This window comes from Cloeon dipterum, chromosome 1 (assembly GCF_949628265.1).
Source record: "Cloeon dipterum chromosome 1, ieCloDipt1.1, whole genome shotgun sequence".
Taxonomy (NCBI): Eukaryota; Metazoa; Arthropoda; class Insecta; order Ephemeroptera; family Baetidae; genus Cloeon; species Cloeon dipterum.
In genome coordinates, this window is record NC_088786.1 from 40,188,829 (window position 1) to 40,206,926 (window position 18,098).

Genomic DNA, 18,098 nt, shown 5'->3' on the forward strand with positions numbered 1-18,098 from the left:
TATTAATTTTCAAACACGTCTGTTGCTATAGAAATAAAAGTTCACTTTGACCTTGGTTAATAATTGCTATTTTATTTGCTAAATTTTCTATCTACTTGGTTTGAGTTTATTTTGTACAAAACTCTACTGGAAATTTGATATTTGTTTTCACACTACATTGCTTCTGTAAAGCTAAAATTCATCTTAATTTTGATTTACAAGTCGAGTAAAATTAATCTTAAAATTCACGCTAAAATTTAAGCATCAAGCCGCGTCACTAAACATTCAGTCAGTCCACGTAAATTATTAAGCACACTCAACAATTCGCCGTTTGTGCTGAACAAGTGCATAGCGGCTCATGTCTCTACCGCATTTGGGACATTTTTCCACTGTGTGATACATCTTGACATGCCGTTTCAAATCTGCCTCTGAAGCAAACATCTTGCCACACTTCTGCTGTCCGCATTTGATGTTCTTCTCCGAATGCATAGTAAGAACATGTCTTTTCAAGTCTGTCTTCAGCCCTGCAGAGTAATGGCAGAATTGGCACTGGAATTCCTTTCGTTCCAGATGCTCCTGTTGCTCGTGCTCGACTCTCTTTTGAGCAGAGGCGAAATATTCCTTGCAAACACGATCAGTGGCGGTGCACTTTTCCAGCTTTCCATTGTGCTTATCTCTGGAGTGATGGGAAATAGCGAGATACACCTTGTTGCATTCGCAGCATTTGCCTCTTTTGTATTGATTTTTAATGCCATTTGAGCCAGTTTTAGAAGGAGCAGAAGATTTTCTCTGTGATTCCAGCTCTTGGAAATCCGCCATTCGACGATCGCTGTTTTCCTTCAAATCCGGACCATTCTTCGCCTGTGATGAAGGTCCAGGAGTGGGATAATCCTCGTCACCAATTCTCTGAGTTCCAGAATCCTGGATTAAATGTTCGTTTCGTTCACTCTCTTCATTCCAGGACTCAGAACTGCGAAAAGTTATAATTAATTTCATTGCAAGCCAAAACCATCGCAATTAATACCTGCTTTCTTCATCAGGAAGCACAAAAGCTTTTCTTGGGATTCCTTTTACGCGAGGCATTTCATACAAGGGACGGAAATTTCCAAGTCAAGCGCAACACTCGAGGGAAGGAATCCAACTGAAGGGCTGAGAGGGGAACTACCGAAAGGAGAACAATTCATGGCTTTTCAAACTCTCGAACAATTTTTCCTCATTTCAAATATATCTCAGCACAAAATGTGAGAAACCAGACAAAAGAAAATTTATAGATTTTGTATTCCAATATTCTTCTGACCTGCGTTTTTAATTCTGTATTCCTGCTGGACCCCTTCTCATTATTAATTTTTAATTAACTTTGATATTTTACACTGAAATTCAAACATTCATTTCGCTAAATTATATTATAATGTGTTTACAAAATTAAAATGCTGGAAATAAATGTTTTCAGAAGCAAATTATTTAATTACAAATAAATATATCTACAAATTAATAAGCTTGAATTGAGATATTTATTCTGCTTATAAATTAATATATTTCCGATTTTAGAATTTTTTTAGAATTGAAATGGAAAATCGGGAGACACGCAAAGACCGTCTTTAACGAAGTTTCTGAGCACACCAATTGATTTTGGAGAGTCGAATTAGCTAAGGTATTATTTCGATAAAATTCTAAAAAAGATACAAAAATAAGAAAGTTATTACATTCTTCAAATTGTAATTGAATTATAATTCTAAATCTGATCTGCACCCAAGCTCAGTGCATCCTCTTGAATTAGAAAGCTTTTCTTCGATTTGCCTTGATTGTTAGATTGCATTTGGGAATAAATAAAATAAAATAAATATTTCGAAAGATATTTTCGCTTGCATTTTTTATATTTGTACATGAAAATAATTCTTCTTAATCGTCAAAAATGGTTTCTACCATTGTTGCTACAGCTAAGTATAGCATGGCATTTTTCTTATTCAGCAATTTACAGAAAAAAACTAAACGCTAATGTTATTACTACAGTCGAGTGCGATTCTAGCTAACCAAAATTGAAATGAACATATTAAAATCTATATTTGATAAAACATGTACACACGTGTCTCTAGAGATTGACCTAAAAACTAAATTTTCTTCATTTAATTTCCAAATACTATCTTGGAATAAAGTTGAATTGTGGGTTATTATAAAGTCATCACTCTGCCACTCCAGGACATGTTCATTCAAATTACCCTCATAATCTGTCGAGTAAGAACAATGTTGGCAGCGGAATTTCTTCCAAACTTGATGGACCATCTGCTCGTGTTGGCTTCTCTTTTGATCTGAGGCGAAATAGATCTTGCAACCAGAGGCGGTGCACCTTTTCAACTTCCGACTGTACTTGTGCTTCGAGTGACCGATAATATCGCCAAAGCGCTTGTTGCATTCGCCGCATTCACCACCTTTGTCTTTTATTCTGATTTTTTTAGAGTCCATTTCAGTCACAGAGGATGAACTCTGTACTTTTTTGCCTTCGTTTCTTTTCTTGTTTTGCTTCAAATTCCGACCTTTTTTTCCCTCGGATGAAGGTCCTGGAAGAGGATTTTTCTCAGCAGAAGTTTTTACAAATTCAGAGCTTTGCTTGGATCCAGATTCCTGGACATTTTCACGCGGAGCAACTACATTTTGTTCACGCTCTTTTTGCCCCAATCCAAATGTTTCTTCGTCTTCAGACGAGCTGATTAAAAAAAAACAAACAAAATTAATTCCGTTTCAGATGAAGCATTTAATTATGTACCTGCTTTTTTCCGGTGAATTTTGAATAATTGCTCTCCTCGGCTTCGCTTTTACGCGTACCATTACGCAGCAGGATTGAAAAATTTGCAGGATCCACAACTCAAGCGGTCCCCAGATGAGAAAGGAGACGAACTGATAAAAGGAGTTGAGTGCCTGGAACGAGAATTATTCCTGGCATTTCTCAGAGTCTTTTCATTTCAAGATATTTTGTACGAAAACTCGTCCTTAAAGACATTCTTCGCACGCTAAACTCGAATCAGACAAAAGCGGTCGATATATTCGAAAAATCTTCTGCCTTTTCCAAATATTTGAAATTTCTATTATTATTGAACATTATTATATTTTTGTTAAGAAGTTCAGCAAGTAAAGTTTCCCTTAAATATTCAAACTGTAGTGCCAGATCGTGATTTTTCAATAAGAAATTTCGAAATTGTTACTATCGCTGTTTCAATCTATAGAATTTAATAACTAATTTGGGACATATTATAATGAGCTAACACTTTCGGTTCCTGTAAAATATTTTATTTTTTATTTCTTACTTAATCCTTTTTTTAATTAAATGCTAATTCAATAAATATTGTTACAGTTTTTTCTTTACTACGATGCGTTGATAAAATTTTGGTGCATTTTTATCCTGGCATTTTTAATTACAAATTTAATTTTATTAAACTCAACTTACACGTAATTGATACAAATTTGTTATTGATCCTCGTATTTTTACCCGTATTTATATACCTTTAAAATATATCTCTGAAAATTTTTCCAGTGGCAGCCTGATAAGATTATAATAAGCGATAATAAGTGTTTTCATACATATTGCTCTACCAGATTTTTCAACAAATTAAATAGAAAATATCGTGAATATTTAGCATTCCAGACACGAATATATTCCTTTTCTTCAATCGGACTCTTTCTCCGTCTCTTGATTGTTCAAGTTTATATTAAGTTTCGAGATTGCAGTCTTTCTGCTGAAATGTCTCACGAAAAAGAAACGTCTGGCTAAGCGTTTTCTCCAGTTCCACTATAGGAAACAAAATTATACTATTAAATTTGAAATTTCGTAATTTTCTATTCGAATGTAGCCCTAAAGCCGTAGAAGTAGGATTTGGGATTTGGGCAAGAAGGGCGAGATCAAAATGAAGTTCTCTGGCAGGTCACATTATGGAATTTCTTGAATTTGAGCACGGTCTCATAATTCCATGCGCGGATAAAGATTTGACAAAAAGTGAACGTTGCGGTGGCTGTCGGAAAATGTAATGAGACGGAAAATCCGAAATCACGGTAATGAAAAAGTTGGCACGTTTGTAATTATATTAATTTTCCACTATGCAGGAAGTGGCCACGGACACGACAGCGCAGAGGACGCGAAGGCGTGCATGGACCTGATGCGTTTTAAAGTAGGACCTTTTTGAACTGCCGCTGCTAGACAACATATTAACTTCCATTAAGGACTATTTTAAAATTTTATTTTTCTACATCGACTAAGAAAAAATGCAACAATGTATTTCTGTACAACAAAATAAAATATGGCTGGTTAAATTAATTCATTATAATGAGTGGACGCTTCACGGCTTTTTAGAAAAATAATTAATGACGTCATTTGCATGCTCGCTGACTGGGCTGATCATCTGTGCCAATTGTGCGATTTAATTCACATTTAGCAAACAAAATAAATGGCGGTCCGTGGAATATCCTCAGATTTTTTCGGATTATTCCCCTGCTTGTAAATGTAATTTTGGCTCTAAATTTATAAAAACCAAGTGTGATACGTAAATACCAATAAAAGGGAGAAGGTTGAGCAAGCAAAACAACAATCAGCTTGAAGGGAAAGCGTTTGAAGGTAGAAGACACGCGTAATTTGTAAAACGGGAATTTGTATCTAGAAAAAAGGGGCTTTGCAAGAAAAAAACTTCATTTGTAATATATTTAAGCAGGAATTTGGGTGTGCGGCTCTAGATTTTTACTATAGATTTTAGAATTAAAAAAAAATCGTATTTTTCGTCAGGAGAAGTTTAAAATTTTAGGAAAAAGACGACCCTTCAATTCCGCGTCTCTACCATGACTTTCAAATTTTTGTTAATCGGATAAGTTATGCACAGTTCAAGCTTTAGAGTTAAAGCAATATTACTTCTCAATTAGATCAACAAATAACAAAAATACATTCCTTAAATTCAGATTGAAAGTTTTTATTCTAAAACTAATCTTCACAAAAGCTCTTGCGTTGGCTGACAATTACGAAGTGTTTTGATTCTATTAATATAATAAATTCTTCCAATAGATTTTTTCCAAATGTGTGTGATTTGTGTTGTTTGCTTATTTACAAATTCCTACAAGAACTTATCTATTATCATTATAATCGTACAAATTGATTTGAACATTTTTTTTCTACGGTTTTCTTCTGTTTTGATTTCTCTAATCAGCAATTTACGAACTGAAAATAAAAGCTACACTACACGCTAATGTTATAAGTACAGTCGAGTGCGATTCCAGCTAACGAAAATGAAATGAACATATTGAAATGCAAAATTTGTCAATACAAAGAAAAAGAACACGTATCTCTGGAGATTGACCTAAAAAACTAAAATTTCTTCATTGACTTTCCAAATATCTCTGAATAAAGTTGAATTGTGGGTCTTTATGAACGCATCACTCTGCCGCTCCACGACATTTTCCATAAAAGTTGTGCTGTCTAAGTGAACCAATGGTCATTTCTTTACCGCATTTGGGACATTTTTCCCTTTTGTGGTGGTCGTTGACATGCTTTTTCATATCTGCCTCAAAAGCAAACATGCTGCTACATTTCAGATCTTCACATTTGACAGTCTTCTTCGTATGTATCCGTAGAACATGTATTTTCAAATCATTCTTTTGACCTGTCGAGTGCGAACATTGTCCGCAGCGGAATTTCTTCAAAAGATGTGGGTCGTTTGTCTCGTGATCTTTTCTCCTTTGATCTGAGCCGAAATGGATCTTGCAACCAGGTGCAGTGCACTTTTGCCGCTGTAGTTCTTTGTGATTCTCATTAAAGTGATAGTAAATATTACCATGAGAGTCCCTCTCGGGGCATTCGCCGCAAATACCACTCGCGGAACTCCTATATTTGATTATGTCCGAGTCCGACTCTGTAGAAGTAGATTTTTTCTTTTGTTTGGCTCCGTTGGTTTCCTCGGCGCGGTCGTTGCTCCTCTTCAAATTCCGACCTTTGCTTCCCTCTGATGAGGGTCCTGGAATAGGATTTTTCTCAGCAGAAGTTTGTACTAATTCAGAGCTCTGCTGGGATCCAGATTCCTCGGCAGTTTCCTGCGGAGTAACTTCATTGTGTTCACGCTCTCCTTGCCCCAATCCAACTGTTTCTTCATCTTCAGACGAGCTGATTAAATAAAACAATTCAAATTAATTCCGTTTCTGATAAAAGTTATATAAATTCTGTACCTGCTGTTTTCCGGTGAATTTTGAATAATTCTTCGTTTCGGCTGCCCTTTAACGCGTGGCATGACAGCGGCAGTGAAAATTTGAAGGATCCACAACTCAAGCGATCCAGACGAGTAAAGGAGAAGAACTGATAAAAGGAGAAGAGTGGCAGCAACGAGAATAATTCTTGGTATTTTCCATCAAGATCTGTTCATTTCAAGATTTTATTTACACAAATTCGTCAATTCTGACATTCTCCTCACGCTGAATTCCAATCAGACAAAAGCAGTTGATATTCGAACAATCTTCTCCTTTTCTTAAATGACGATGAATTTCACGGCGAGTCTAATAATCTCTGGTTTTTTGGAGTAGAACTAATTGGAGCTGAGATGTTAACTTTTTTAAATGCAAAATGCGATTTGTGACACAGCTCACTTTTTTCGGGGCCATATTGGCCGCAGTTAGCGCCGATTCTGTTGATGCCATCGGCGAGGCACACGTTCAACTGTATGTGATTTTCCAAAACTTTTCAAATTTTTTGGACTCACATTTTTTAAAAATCAAAATTTTCAATTACTTTTGCCTTTCACATCTCCAATTCTCCAGTCTAGGACAAAAACTCGAAAAAATTGGCTCCGCACGATTGACGCGAAATTTATCTGGGATCATTTTAAGTCAAAACACGATTTACTTTCGTGACTCTAATTTGCATGTGCTTAATAAATAGTTTTTATTAAAGGAGAATCCGCAGATTAGATATCAGAGATCTTCAGAGGAATTTAATTTTCCTGGAAATAATTAATGTCGTTCTAAATTTATTATAGTTTTTTATGTGAATAGTTGGTCCTATTAATTATCTTAGACACGTTTCCATCGAGAAAATCGTGTAAACTAGTTCCCTTCATTTTTAATTGCGACCCTGAGTACCTGAAATATCGAATTAATTATATTCCCGCATCTGAAATCGATTTTATTTGCTTCAGTTGGTCCAATCAATTATCTTAGACACGTTTCCGTCGAGAAAATCGTGTAAACTAGTTCCCTTGATTTTTAATTGCGACCCAGAGTACCAGTAATGTACAAAATAAAATGGATAAATCAGACAGCGCTGATGTAAAACCTACAATCAAGTGAAATTCTGTCCATTCACAAATTAAAAGGGATTTATCCAATAATATTTAGAAGTATGAAGATCACGAACGCGTGCGCGTGTTTTGAGTTTGAACTTTTTTTAATTTACTGGAAATTTGAAATTTTTCCACATTTGTTTTTGAAAAATCATTAATAATGAGTTAGCAGCAGAAAACTGCGCACGCGTTTCACCAATTAAGTCATCATTCTGTTACCGTTCCAGGACATGTTCCATTCTGGTTGTGATAATTCATTTCTTTTCCGCGAGTAGGACATTTTTCCATTTTGTGATACAAAACATGACATGAACTTTTAAAATATCCTCGCAGAAGCAAACATCTCGTCACAATTCTTCTGAGCGATTTTTATTTTTTTTCTCCAAATATGTATCTGGCGAACATGTCTTCTCAATTGATACTCTTTATCTGGCGAGTGAAAACAATGTCGGCAGCGGAATTTCTTCCAAACATGTTGCTCCCTCTGAATGTTCGTGCTTCTCTTTTGATCTGAAGTGAAATACATCTGGCAACCAGTGGCGGTGCACTTTTTCAACTCTCCATTTTGCGTAATTCTGTTGTGTCTGACAATGTCTGGATAGAAATCGTCGCTCTCGCATTCGCCGCATTTACCACGGGTTGTTCTTCCTTTGCTTTTTTAAGAGTCGCAGAATCACTCAAAGTGGATATTTTGTTTGGCTTCCTAGTGACCTACTTTGCGTGGTCGTTGTTTCTAGCGGATGAAGGTCCTGGAATAGGATTTTTCTCTCCGCACGCCTGAAATCAAATCAGACAAAAGTAGTTGATATTCGAACAATCTTCTACCTTTTCTAAATATTTTAAATTTCTAATATTTTGCAATTTAATGCGAATTTTTTTCACGGCGGTGGTAGCAAAAGTTAGAGATTCTCCAAATACTCAAGGAAGTATTAGATCAATTTTTTCCAATAAAAAGAATTGATATTTTATTCTTTCAATTAATTTACTGAAAACTTACACTTTTTGCTTTTGTAAAAATATTTATTTATTAGTTCAATGTTCAAGTTTGGTGAATAAACATTTTTTCTATCGGCGGGAGCACTTGTCTTGCTTTCCACTAAATAACCGCGTGGACCAAATAGCCCTTCAGTTAATTGAGTTATTTTTCCCGTTGACTGTAAAAAAATTGTTTAAATCACATTTCCCGCTGTGAGAAAGCGTCTATAAAAACGATCTATTTAAGCGGTGGACGATCGCTGACGTTCAGATTAGTTGGCGGTGTGGTTTATGACAACCAGAACGTCCGCGTAGTCCTCCGCCACGCAAAATAGATCAGGATATTTCTAAACATAATTATTCTGTTTCTATTTAACTCAACTAACTTTCAGCTTATTCACCACGACCAGTTAGTTGACACCGCCATCGTGTTTCCGCACAAAAACAAGAACAGCAGGCACTCGTTGCGGTGGCTGGCTGATTATGTAATGGGCCGGAAAATCCAAAATCACGGAAATGACAAAGTTAAAACGTTATTAATTATATTAATTTTCCAATTTGCAGGAAGTGGCCACGGACACGACAGCGCAGAGGACGTGAAGGCGTGCATGGACCTGATGCGTTTTAAAGTAGGACCATTTTGAACTGCTGCTGCTGCTAGACAACGTATTAACTTCCATTCAGGATAATTTTAAAATTTTACAAATATCTACATCGACTAGGCAAAAATGCAATAATGTATTTTTGTACAACTAAATAAAATATGGCTGGTTAAATTAATTCATTATAATGACGCTCACGGCGTTTCAGAAAAATAATTAATGACGTCATTTTCATGCTCGCTGACTGGGCTGATCATCTGTGCCAATTGTGCGATTTATTTCACATTTGGCTCCAAAAATAAAGGGCGGTCCATGGGAAATCTTCGTATTTTCCTGCATGTAAATGTAATTTTGGCTCTGAAATTTATAAAAACCATGAAAAGACACGTAAATACCAATAAAAAGGGAGAAGGTTGAGCAAGCAAAACGACAATCAGCTTGAAGGGAAAGCGTTTGAAGGTAGAAGACACACGTAATTTTTAAAATGGGAATTTGTATCTGGAGAAAAAAGGGCTTTGCAAGAAAAAAACTTCATTTGTAATATATTGAAGTAGAAATTTGGGTGTGCGGCTCTAAATAGATTTTAGAATTTAAAAAAATCGTTTTTTTTTTCGTTAGAAAGAATTTTAAAATTTTAGGAAAAAGACGACCCTTCAATTCCGCGTCTCTACCATGACTTTCTAATTTTTGTTAATCAGATAAATGATGCACAGTTCAAGCTTTAGGGTTGCAGCAATATTACTTCTCAATTAGATAAACAAATTATAAAAATACATTCCTGAAATTCAGATTGAAAGTTTTTATTTTAAAACTAATCTTCACAAAAGCACTTGCGTTGGCTGACAATTCGGAAGTGTTTTGATTCTATTAATAAAATAAATTCTTGCAATTGACTTTTCCAAATGTGTATGATTTGTGTTGTCTGCTTATTTACAAATTGCTACATGAACTTATCTATAACTTTCCTTAATCTTAAAAAATGGTTTTGAACAATTTTATCTACGGTTTTCTTCTGTTTTGATTTTTCTACTCAGCAATTTACGAACTAAAATTAAAAGCTACACTACCCGCTAATGTGATTGCTACAGTCGAGTGCGATTCCAGCTAACCAAAATTGAAATAAAAACATTGAAATCTATATTTGTCCATACAAAAAACATGTACACACGTGTCTCTATTGAGATTGACCTAAAAAACTAAAATTTCTTCATTTACTTTCCAAATATCTTGGAATAAAGTTGAATTGTGTGTCTTTATGAACGCATCACTCTGCCATTCCAGGACATCTTCCATAAAGGTTGTGCTTTCTAAGTGAACCAACGGTCTTTTCTTGTCCGCATTTGGGACATTTTTCTATTTTGTGGTATTCGTTGACATCATGAATTTTCATAAGTGCCTCTGAAGCAAACATGCTGCCACATTTCAGCTCTTCACATTTGACAGTCTTCTTCGTATGTCTCCGTAGAACATGTGAATTCAAATGTACCTCGTTTTCTGTCGAGTAAGAACAATGTTTGCAGCGGAATTTCTTCGAAATATGTGGGTCGTTTTTCTCGTGATCTCTTCTCTTTTGGTCTGAGCCGAAATGGATCTTGCAACCAGATGCAGTGCACTTTTTCTGTGTTAGTTCTTTGTGCTTCCTAGCAAAGTGATTGTAAATATTGTCATGATATTCCCTCTTGGGGCATTCGCCGCAATCACCACTCCTGTTTTGTTTTAATTTTTTGTCTGAGTCTGACTTTATAGAAGTAGATTTTTTCTTTGTTTTGGCTCCTTGGGTTTCCTTATTTGCGCGGTCGTTTTTTCTCTTCAAATTCCGAACTTTGTTTGTCTCTGATGAAGGTCCTGGAAGAGGATTTTTCTCAGCATCAGACATCCCGGGTTCCAAGCTCTGCTGTGGTCCAGATGCCTGGACAGTTTCTACAAGAGGAACTTCAATTTGTTCACGCTCCTCAGGCACGACGTTTGAAACTATTTTAATTAAACATAAATTATCTATTTTTAGATTCAAATATTTCGTACAATAAGAAGCAAAACTCTTCTTTGCGAATGAAAATTAAACTTATAATTTAAATAAAAGTCTAGGGAATAAAAATATTTAAATATACCGTGATTGGCATCCATTTCTGACACGTTTTGGAAGATCTGGTATGGTTGCTGCGCTGGATCGTAGTACTGAGTAGGCTGCAGATTGGCAAGTTGGCTGAGAACTGGATGAAACTGGCTTTGTTGGACACGCAAACTTCCGACGCCTGGAGTTAAATATTGGGATTCAATGCCAAAAATATTGATTTTTATAAGTTAATTAATATAATATTTGATCTTAAATTTTTGAAATAAATCTTTTTATCCTGGGGACCTTGGCCGTGTGGTGGTGCTACGTAATTTTGAGCAGAGTGCGGAGAGTTCAACAACTGGCCAGATACCGGAAGAAAATTTTGGGTTTCCCGGCGACGCCGTAAGATTGAGCAGCATTTGCTGGTTTAAAAAGAATTCTATATAAAAACGTTTTGGCCTATTGATCAAGTTACCTGAGGTAATCCAGTAGCCATTTTCATTTGCAACGAAAATGTGTGGAATTTTTTATTTATATAAATGAAAGGTTATACATTTAAAGCATTTACCTGGTTTTAAAAACGAATTATCGGCACTAGCCAAATTTATATTTCCAGCTGAGTGGATTGGTTGCGGCTGCAATGCTGATCCCTGATCCTGATTGGTGGCTGCAAACCCGGAAGTTTGCACAGGTTGGCTTGCTGGACTCAAGAAATAATTTTTTAATGCTGCAATTAATTCATCTAATTTCTCAAATATTGCGATTAGCAAAAAGTAAATCCATACCATTCATTGCACGCGGTTCTGCCGAAACTTGGAAGACCGAAAGAGGAGAGGCTGATGGCGCCGATGCATAATCATTGTGGACATGCCGGAGTGGCTGGTGAGGGGCACCTTGATGGCTCGGAAGGTACTGAGTTGGCAGGAAATAATTCATGCTTGTTGCACCTGAAAAAATATAGTATGAATTTGCGAAAGAGGCGTTACTGCGGTATATTATTATAACAATATTCAGTTTTAGTCAGATGTGCGATAAAATTGGTTCACACTGCGCAGATCCAGTGATCTCTTTAGATTGCCTTACGAATTTCAAGAGTTTGTTTTTACGATCCAAAAGACAAAATTAGTACAAAAGTAATGCAAATTATGTCACAATATTGACTAAAACTTTTGGTTCTCTTCGAGCTTTTTCATGTGACCTTTTTTCGCGCCATACTCTCCACCGGACGCCATATCTGCGACGCACAATTCTGGCCCCCGCTGGTAATATTAAATATTCCACATACAAGAAAATTTTGCAAAGAAAAATTTTCAATTAAAGTAAAAATTTTGTGATTTAAATCAAAATTTTCTGTAAAAGAACCTTGGTCTTCCGGTGTTTCCTGGCAATTTTGAGCGTTGGGCTGTGAGTTTGATAACTGCTCAGTTCTGGTGGGAAAAAGACCCGCGAAGTCGTTGGTCTGTTTAGTAAAATCTGAAGAAACGAATTAATTTAAAATTTAAACCAGTTTGATCTTATAACAGCTTGAGCCGTTTTCTTATTGGAACATTTGATTCAATTTTTAGAATATGCAAATTTTGATCAAAAGATTAAATCAAACGGAATGATTTACCTGGATAATATGACTGCACAGAATTATCGTAAGGCATATTGGGACCTTGATGAGCGTCATGATAATGCTGATATCCGTCTCCAAGGTTTTGTTGAGGCTGCCATTCTTCAACCTGACCCTGCTGGCTAATTGCTGCAAAATATGAAAGGTATTAGCTCAGTTATATGCTTACTGGACACTTTTTCTGATCTCGAAAAGCTTTATTTAATTTGACCGAGAACGAAGTAAAATTAAAAAAAAGATAAATATCATTTAAGAATTAAAGGAAGATTTTAAATTATTCAAAAAGCTTAATGATTAGCTGAAATTTGATATTTTCATAGACCGAGTTCATTTTTTGTTTGGTGTTTTCGAATGATTGCAATAACTTTATTTGATCTGTCATTTCTAGAAAATTCCATGATATTCTAAATATTTCGTTCTCACTCTCATCGTACTCCCAGAGTTGGTAATTGCCGCCAATTTGATCATCTGACTGCAACTGATAGTTTTGATCAGGGAACTGCTGCGGATTATTGTCCCCTGTAATTTCAAATTATTATTAAAACTGCGAATCAATAAAACCACATTTCTAAATTATTACCTCGCTGGTCCATGATGTTTTTGGCCTTTGCTCTAATTATGAAACCGGGTAACGTGTGTTTTCCTCCGAGAGTGTTCAATGCTGAAAGTCATATGATTCGTTGGATACGCGATAGAGCTTCCGCAGTTGCGCAAGCGCGAATAACGACGAAATTGCAGTGCTGCCAACTCAAAAGCTCCTTCGATAACCCTTGAAAATTACAAGAATTAATTAATTTTGAGAGCGGTGCAGTTCAATGTCACAATTTGGTGTTTTTAAGAAATTCTCTCTGGTTGAACGTAGATAGGAGTGTAGAGATAAAATGCAAACCAAATAAGGATTAAAATAATATTCAATAAAATAGAACTACAGACTGACGAGAACAACAATAATCTTAAGTTGTGGAGCATGAGCTAGGAGGTTTGTAAATTCAAGGAGGTTTTTTGATCTGAACTAATCAAAAAGTGCTACGAGAACGACAGCGACCAATCAGCAAATCGAGTGGGTTATTCTTATAGGCTGCGTCGCTACCCTTTGGATCTGGCTTTGAGCTGATTAGCCAGACAATCTGGGAGCCGCTCATCTCTTCTCTCATTGGCTGGCAGCGCTCTCGTGGAACTCTTTGAACGGTCCAGATCAAAAACCTCCTAGCAAGTTTTCCTGAACAAAGATAACGCGACTTTTCTTAGCTAAATTTACGTCACAAAGCCAACGGAGTAAAAAACAATCAAATGCAAGTTTTTGTCCAAATTCAATTGCGACAAGGAACGCTGCTGAAGAAACACGATTATAAAATCCAAGATGATAGTAGGAATTAATTCTGCTCGTGCATTTAAAAATAACCACGGCATACAGAAAAATGTTTTCACACAAAAGAATAACAAACCCAAGCCACGAAATTAGCGAGATTGATAAACAAATAGAGACGTGATGAGGAATATGTTAAACCAGATTCACAACTGCCGGATGGAAACGAATGAAATATATAGTTGTAGCACGTATTTATTTCGTGTATCTATAGCTCCATGAAAGATATGAGTTATGTCCTTATCTGTAAATTATTGGTAGAAATGATGTGTGCATAATAAACATTCACCAAGCATGATAATTCCTCTCTTATCATTCTAAGAAATAAATAAACCAAGGGACAACGAGGGCTTTCATTGTAATTTGGATAACCCTCGTCTTGCATTCATCAGTTTTTAATTGACACTAAATTTACTAAATGAAAATGAACGAAAAATTAATTAGACCAAGGGTAACTCGTTGGCATAGGGAAATCTGCGATTCCCTGGAATAATATGATTTCCTAATTTTATCTTTAATCGAAATAAATCGGTAAGGCACGTATAGAGTATATTAGTATAATTATACGGGAAAGAAATTGGTTTTAGATTGCTTTCTTCCAATACATATAAATAACAACATTTTTTTATGTGATTGATCCAAATTTTTTATTGATCCTCGTATTTTACCCGGGCGAATATTTTAACTCCAAATTTATAGCTTGAAATTCAATATATAGGTAATAGTAAAAGTCATTTCATTCATCTATGTCGTCCCCATGAATGCTTCACTTTAAAATATCTCTCGATTATTTTTTCATTGGCAGCCTGAAAAGATAATAATATAGGGGTGTTTACATATTGTGTTGTGGTTGAAGCCAAATTACATCTCAACAAGATAAACAAATAATAAAAATACATTCCTAAAATTCAGATTAAAAGTTTTTAAAACTAATCTGCACAAATGCTCTTGCATAATCTGATAATTAGGTAGCGTTTTGATAATATTATTAGAATAAAATCTTTCAATAGATTTACTTTCAAATGTAGCACATATGCTATTTTTATTCAAATTCCTACATGAATTTATCTACAACTTTCTTTAATCGTAAAAAAATGGTTTGAACAATTTTGTCTACGGTTTCCTTATGTCTGGATTTTTCTTAATCAGCAATTTACGAACTAAAATTAAAAGCTACACTACACGCTAATGTGATTGCTAAAGTCGATTGCGATTCCAGCTAACCAAAATTGAAATGAACACATTGAAATCTATATTTGTCAAGACAAATTACAAATACACACGTGTCTCTATAGAGATTGATCTAAAAAACTAAAATTTCTTCTTTTACTTTCCAAATATCTTGGAATAAAGTTGAATTGTTGGTCATTATAAAGTCATCACTGCCGCTCCAGGACATCTTCCATAAATGTTGTGCTGTCTAAGTACAGCTACGGTCATTTCTTTTCCGCATTTGGGACATTTTTCCCTTTTGTGGTATATAGGCAAGCACAAAATATATTTCCAAAGAATTATAGTGTTTCTTAAATAAGCCAGATATAACTTAATTTGAAATCAAAATCCAAGATTTTCGATAAAGAAAAAGAAATCCTTTTAAACGTTTAACTCTTAAAGTTGAAAAATAGGCGTCAGACAATTTTCCGCAGCACGAACTTTGTGCCAGATTTGTTTATGAGAATCGGACTCTCAATCAAATGGCGCTGGCATCGCTTGTGTTTATGTGACGTCAGCAGAAATTGCTGGGAAAGGGAAAAAGGGGAAAGATGAACAGGTACCTGAACCAAAAGACATTCCATGCGCGTTCACGAAGTGATTTCCAATATTTTTACCCTGTGGGAACTAACACGTATATAATTATCCGTCTGAAAAGGATTGGGAGAACATCAGTCATAATTTTTCATTTTTATTTATTTTCAAACACGTCTGTTGCTTAAGAAATAAAAGTTCACTTTGATCTTGGTTTAATTGCTCTTTTATTTGCTAAATTTTCTATCTACCTGGTAGGAGTTTATTTTGTACAAAACTCTACTGGAAATTTGATATTTGTTTTCACACTACATTTCTTCTGGAAAGCTAAAATTCATCTTAATTATGATTTACAAGTCGATTAAAATTAATCTTAAAATACACGCTAAAATTTAAGCATCAAGCCGCGTCATTAAACATTAAGTCAGTCCACGTAAAGTATTAAGCGCACTCACTATTTCGCCGTTTGTGCTGAACAAGTGCATAGCGGCTCATTTCTCTGCCGCATTTGGGACATTTTTCCATTGTGTGACACCACTTGACACGATGCCTCAAATCTGCCTCTGAAGCAAACATCTTGCCACAGTTCTGCTGTCCGCATTTGATGTTCTTCTCCGAGTGCATAATAAGAACATGTCTATTCAAGTCTGTCTTCAGCCCTGTCGAGTAATGGCAAAATTGGCAGCAGAATCGCTTTCGTTCCAGATGCTCCTGTTGCTCGTGCTCGATTCTTTTTTGAACTGAGGCGAAATATTTCTTGCAAGCACGAATGGCGGTGCACTTTTTTAACTCTCCATTGTGCTTGTTACTGGAGTGCTCTGAAATACGGAGATAAACCTTGTTGCATTCGCAGCATTTGCCTCTTTTGTCTTCTTTTTTAAAGTTATTTGAGCCAGTTTTGGTAGGAGCAGAAGATTTTCTCTGAAATTCCAGCTCTTGGAAATCCGCCATTCGACGATCGCTGTTTTCCTTCAAATCCGGACCATTCTTCGCCTTAGATGAAGGTCCAGGCGTGGGATAATCCTCGTCACCAATTCTCTGAGTTCCAGAATCCTGGATTAAATGTTCGTTTCGTTCACTCTCTTCATTCCAGGACTCAGAACTGCGAAAAATTATAATTAATTTCATTGCAGGCCAAAATCATCGCAATTAATACCTGCTTTCTTCATCAGGAAGCACAAAAGCTTTTCTTGGGATTCCTTTTACGCGAGGCATTTCATACAAGGGACGGAAATTTTTAAGTCAAGCGCAACACTCGAGAAAAGGAATCCAACTGAAGGGCTGAGAGGGGAACGACCGAAAGGAGATCAATTCTTGGCATTTCAAACCCTCAAACAATTTTTCCTCATTTCAAACATTTCTCCGCACAAAATGTAAGAAATCATATATATAAAAGGAAAAAGATAGATTTAGCAATTCAATATTTCTTTTGAGTTTTAGAATCCTGTGTATTCCTGCCAGACTCAATAAGCTCATTTTTCGTTTTAACAATAAAATTCTAACTAAAGTATGTATATATACATAAATTATAAATTGGTTCTCACTGCGCAGATGCATGATGGCGTCTGAACGTGGGAAAGAAAATGCTCGATCTCTTTGGATTGCCGTACGAGTGTCGAGAGTTTGTTTTTACGCTCCAAAAGACGCAATTAGTGCAAGTAATGCAAATTATACGTCAGGATATTGACCAAAACTTGCTTCTTTTCGCGCATTTTCACGTGACCGTTTTTCCAAGCCATACTCCACTGGACGCAATATCTGCGCGTCGCACGAATCTGGTCGCCGCTGCATAGACTGTTTTTTAACCATTCACTGTATCTAAAATGAGTCAAGCTGACAAGGAAAAAGCTGGTCAGCGACGTAGTGACGAGGTTAAACCTTGTCACGACAAGGATAAAACTTGTCAAAGTGCGATGACACGCACGGTTCAAACGTGTTTCAATGACAAGTTGTAACCATGTCAAAATATCCTGCTCAACATGACACGGTTAAAACACAACAGTTCTTGCATCGTCTGACAATTAGGTAGCGGTAATCAGAATAAATTCTTTTTTCCAACTGCAGCACATACTATTTTTTATTCAACTTAATTCCGACATGAATTTATCTATATCTCTCCCAAGTTGAAAAAAATGGATTGTACAATTTTTTCTACAGTCTCATTCTGTTTGGATTTTTCTTCAAAAGCAATTTACGAACTGAAATTAAAAGCTACAATACACGCTAATGTTACTACTAGAGTCATGTGCGATTCCAGCTAACCAAAATTGAAATAAACACATTGAAATTTTTCAAGACAAAAAACATGTACACACGTGTCTTTGGAGATTGACCTAAAAAACTAAATTTTCTTCTTTTACTTTCCAAATATCTTGGAATAAAGTTGAATTGTGTGTCTTTATGAACGCATAACTAGCTGCCGCTCCATGACACCTTCCATAAATGTTGTGATTACTAAGTC

At 35.8% G+C, this 18,098-nt stretch overlaps 1 protein-coding gene across 1 annotated transcript; it reads right to left on the reverse strand.

The window, feature by feature from the left end:
- Nucleotides 1-285: 285 nt before the first annotated feature.
- LOC135943105 (zinc finger protein 436-like) lies at nucleotides 286-13,118 on the reverse strand. Its single transcript, XM_065489517.1, has 9 exons — nucleotides 13,106-13,118; nucleotides 12,949-13,044; nucleotides 12,523-12,654; nucleotides 10,963-11,106; nucleotides 10,677-10,825; nucleotides 7,993-8,054; nucleotides 5,784-6,109; nucleotides 2,324-2,534; nucleotides 286-949 (listed from the first exon to the last, which is right to left on the reverse strand). Exons 1-9 carry the CDS (start codon nucleotides 13,116-13,118, stop codon nucleotides 286-288), a joined length of 1,797 nt encoding a protein of 598 aa, XP_065345589.1.
- Nucleotides 13,119-18,098: the final 4,980 nt, after the last annotated feature.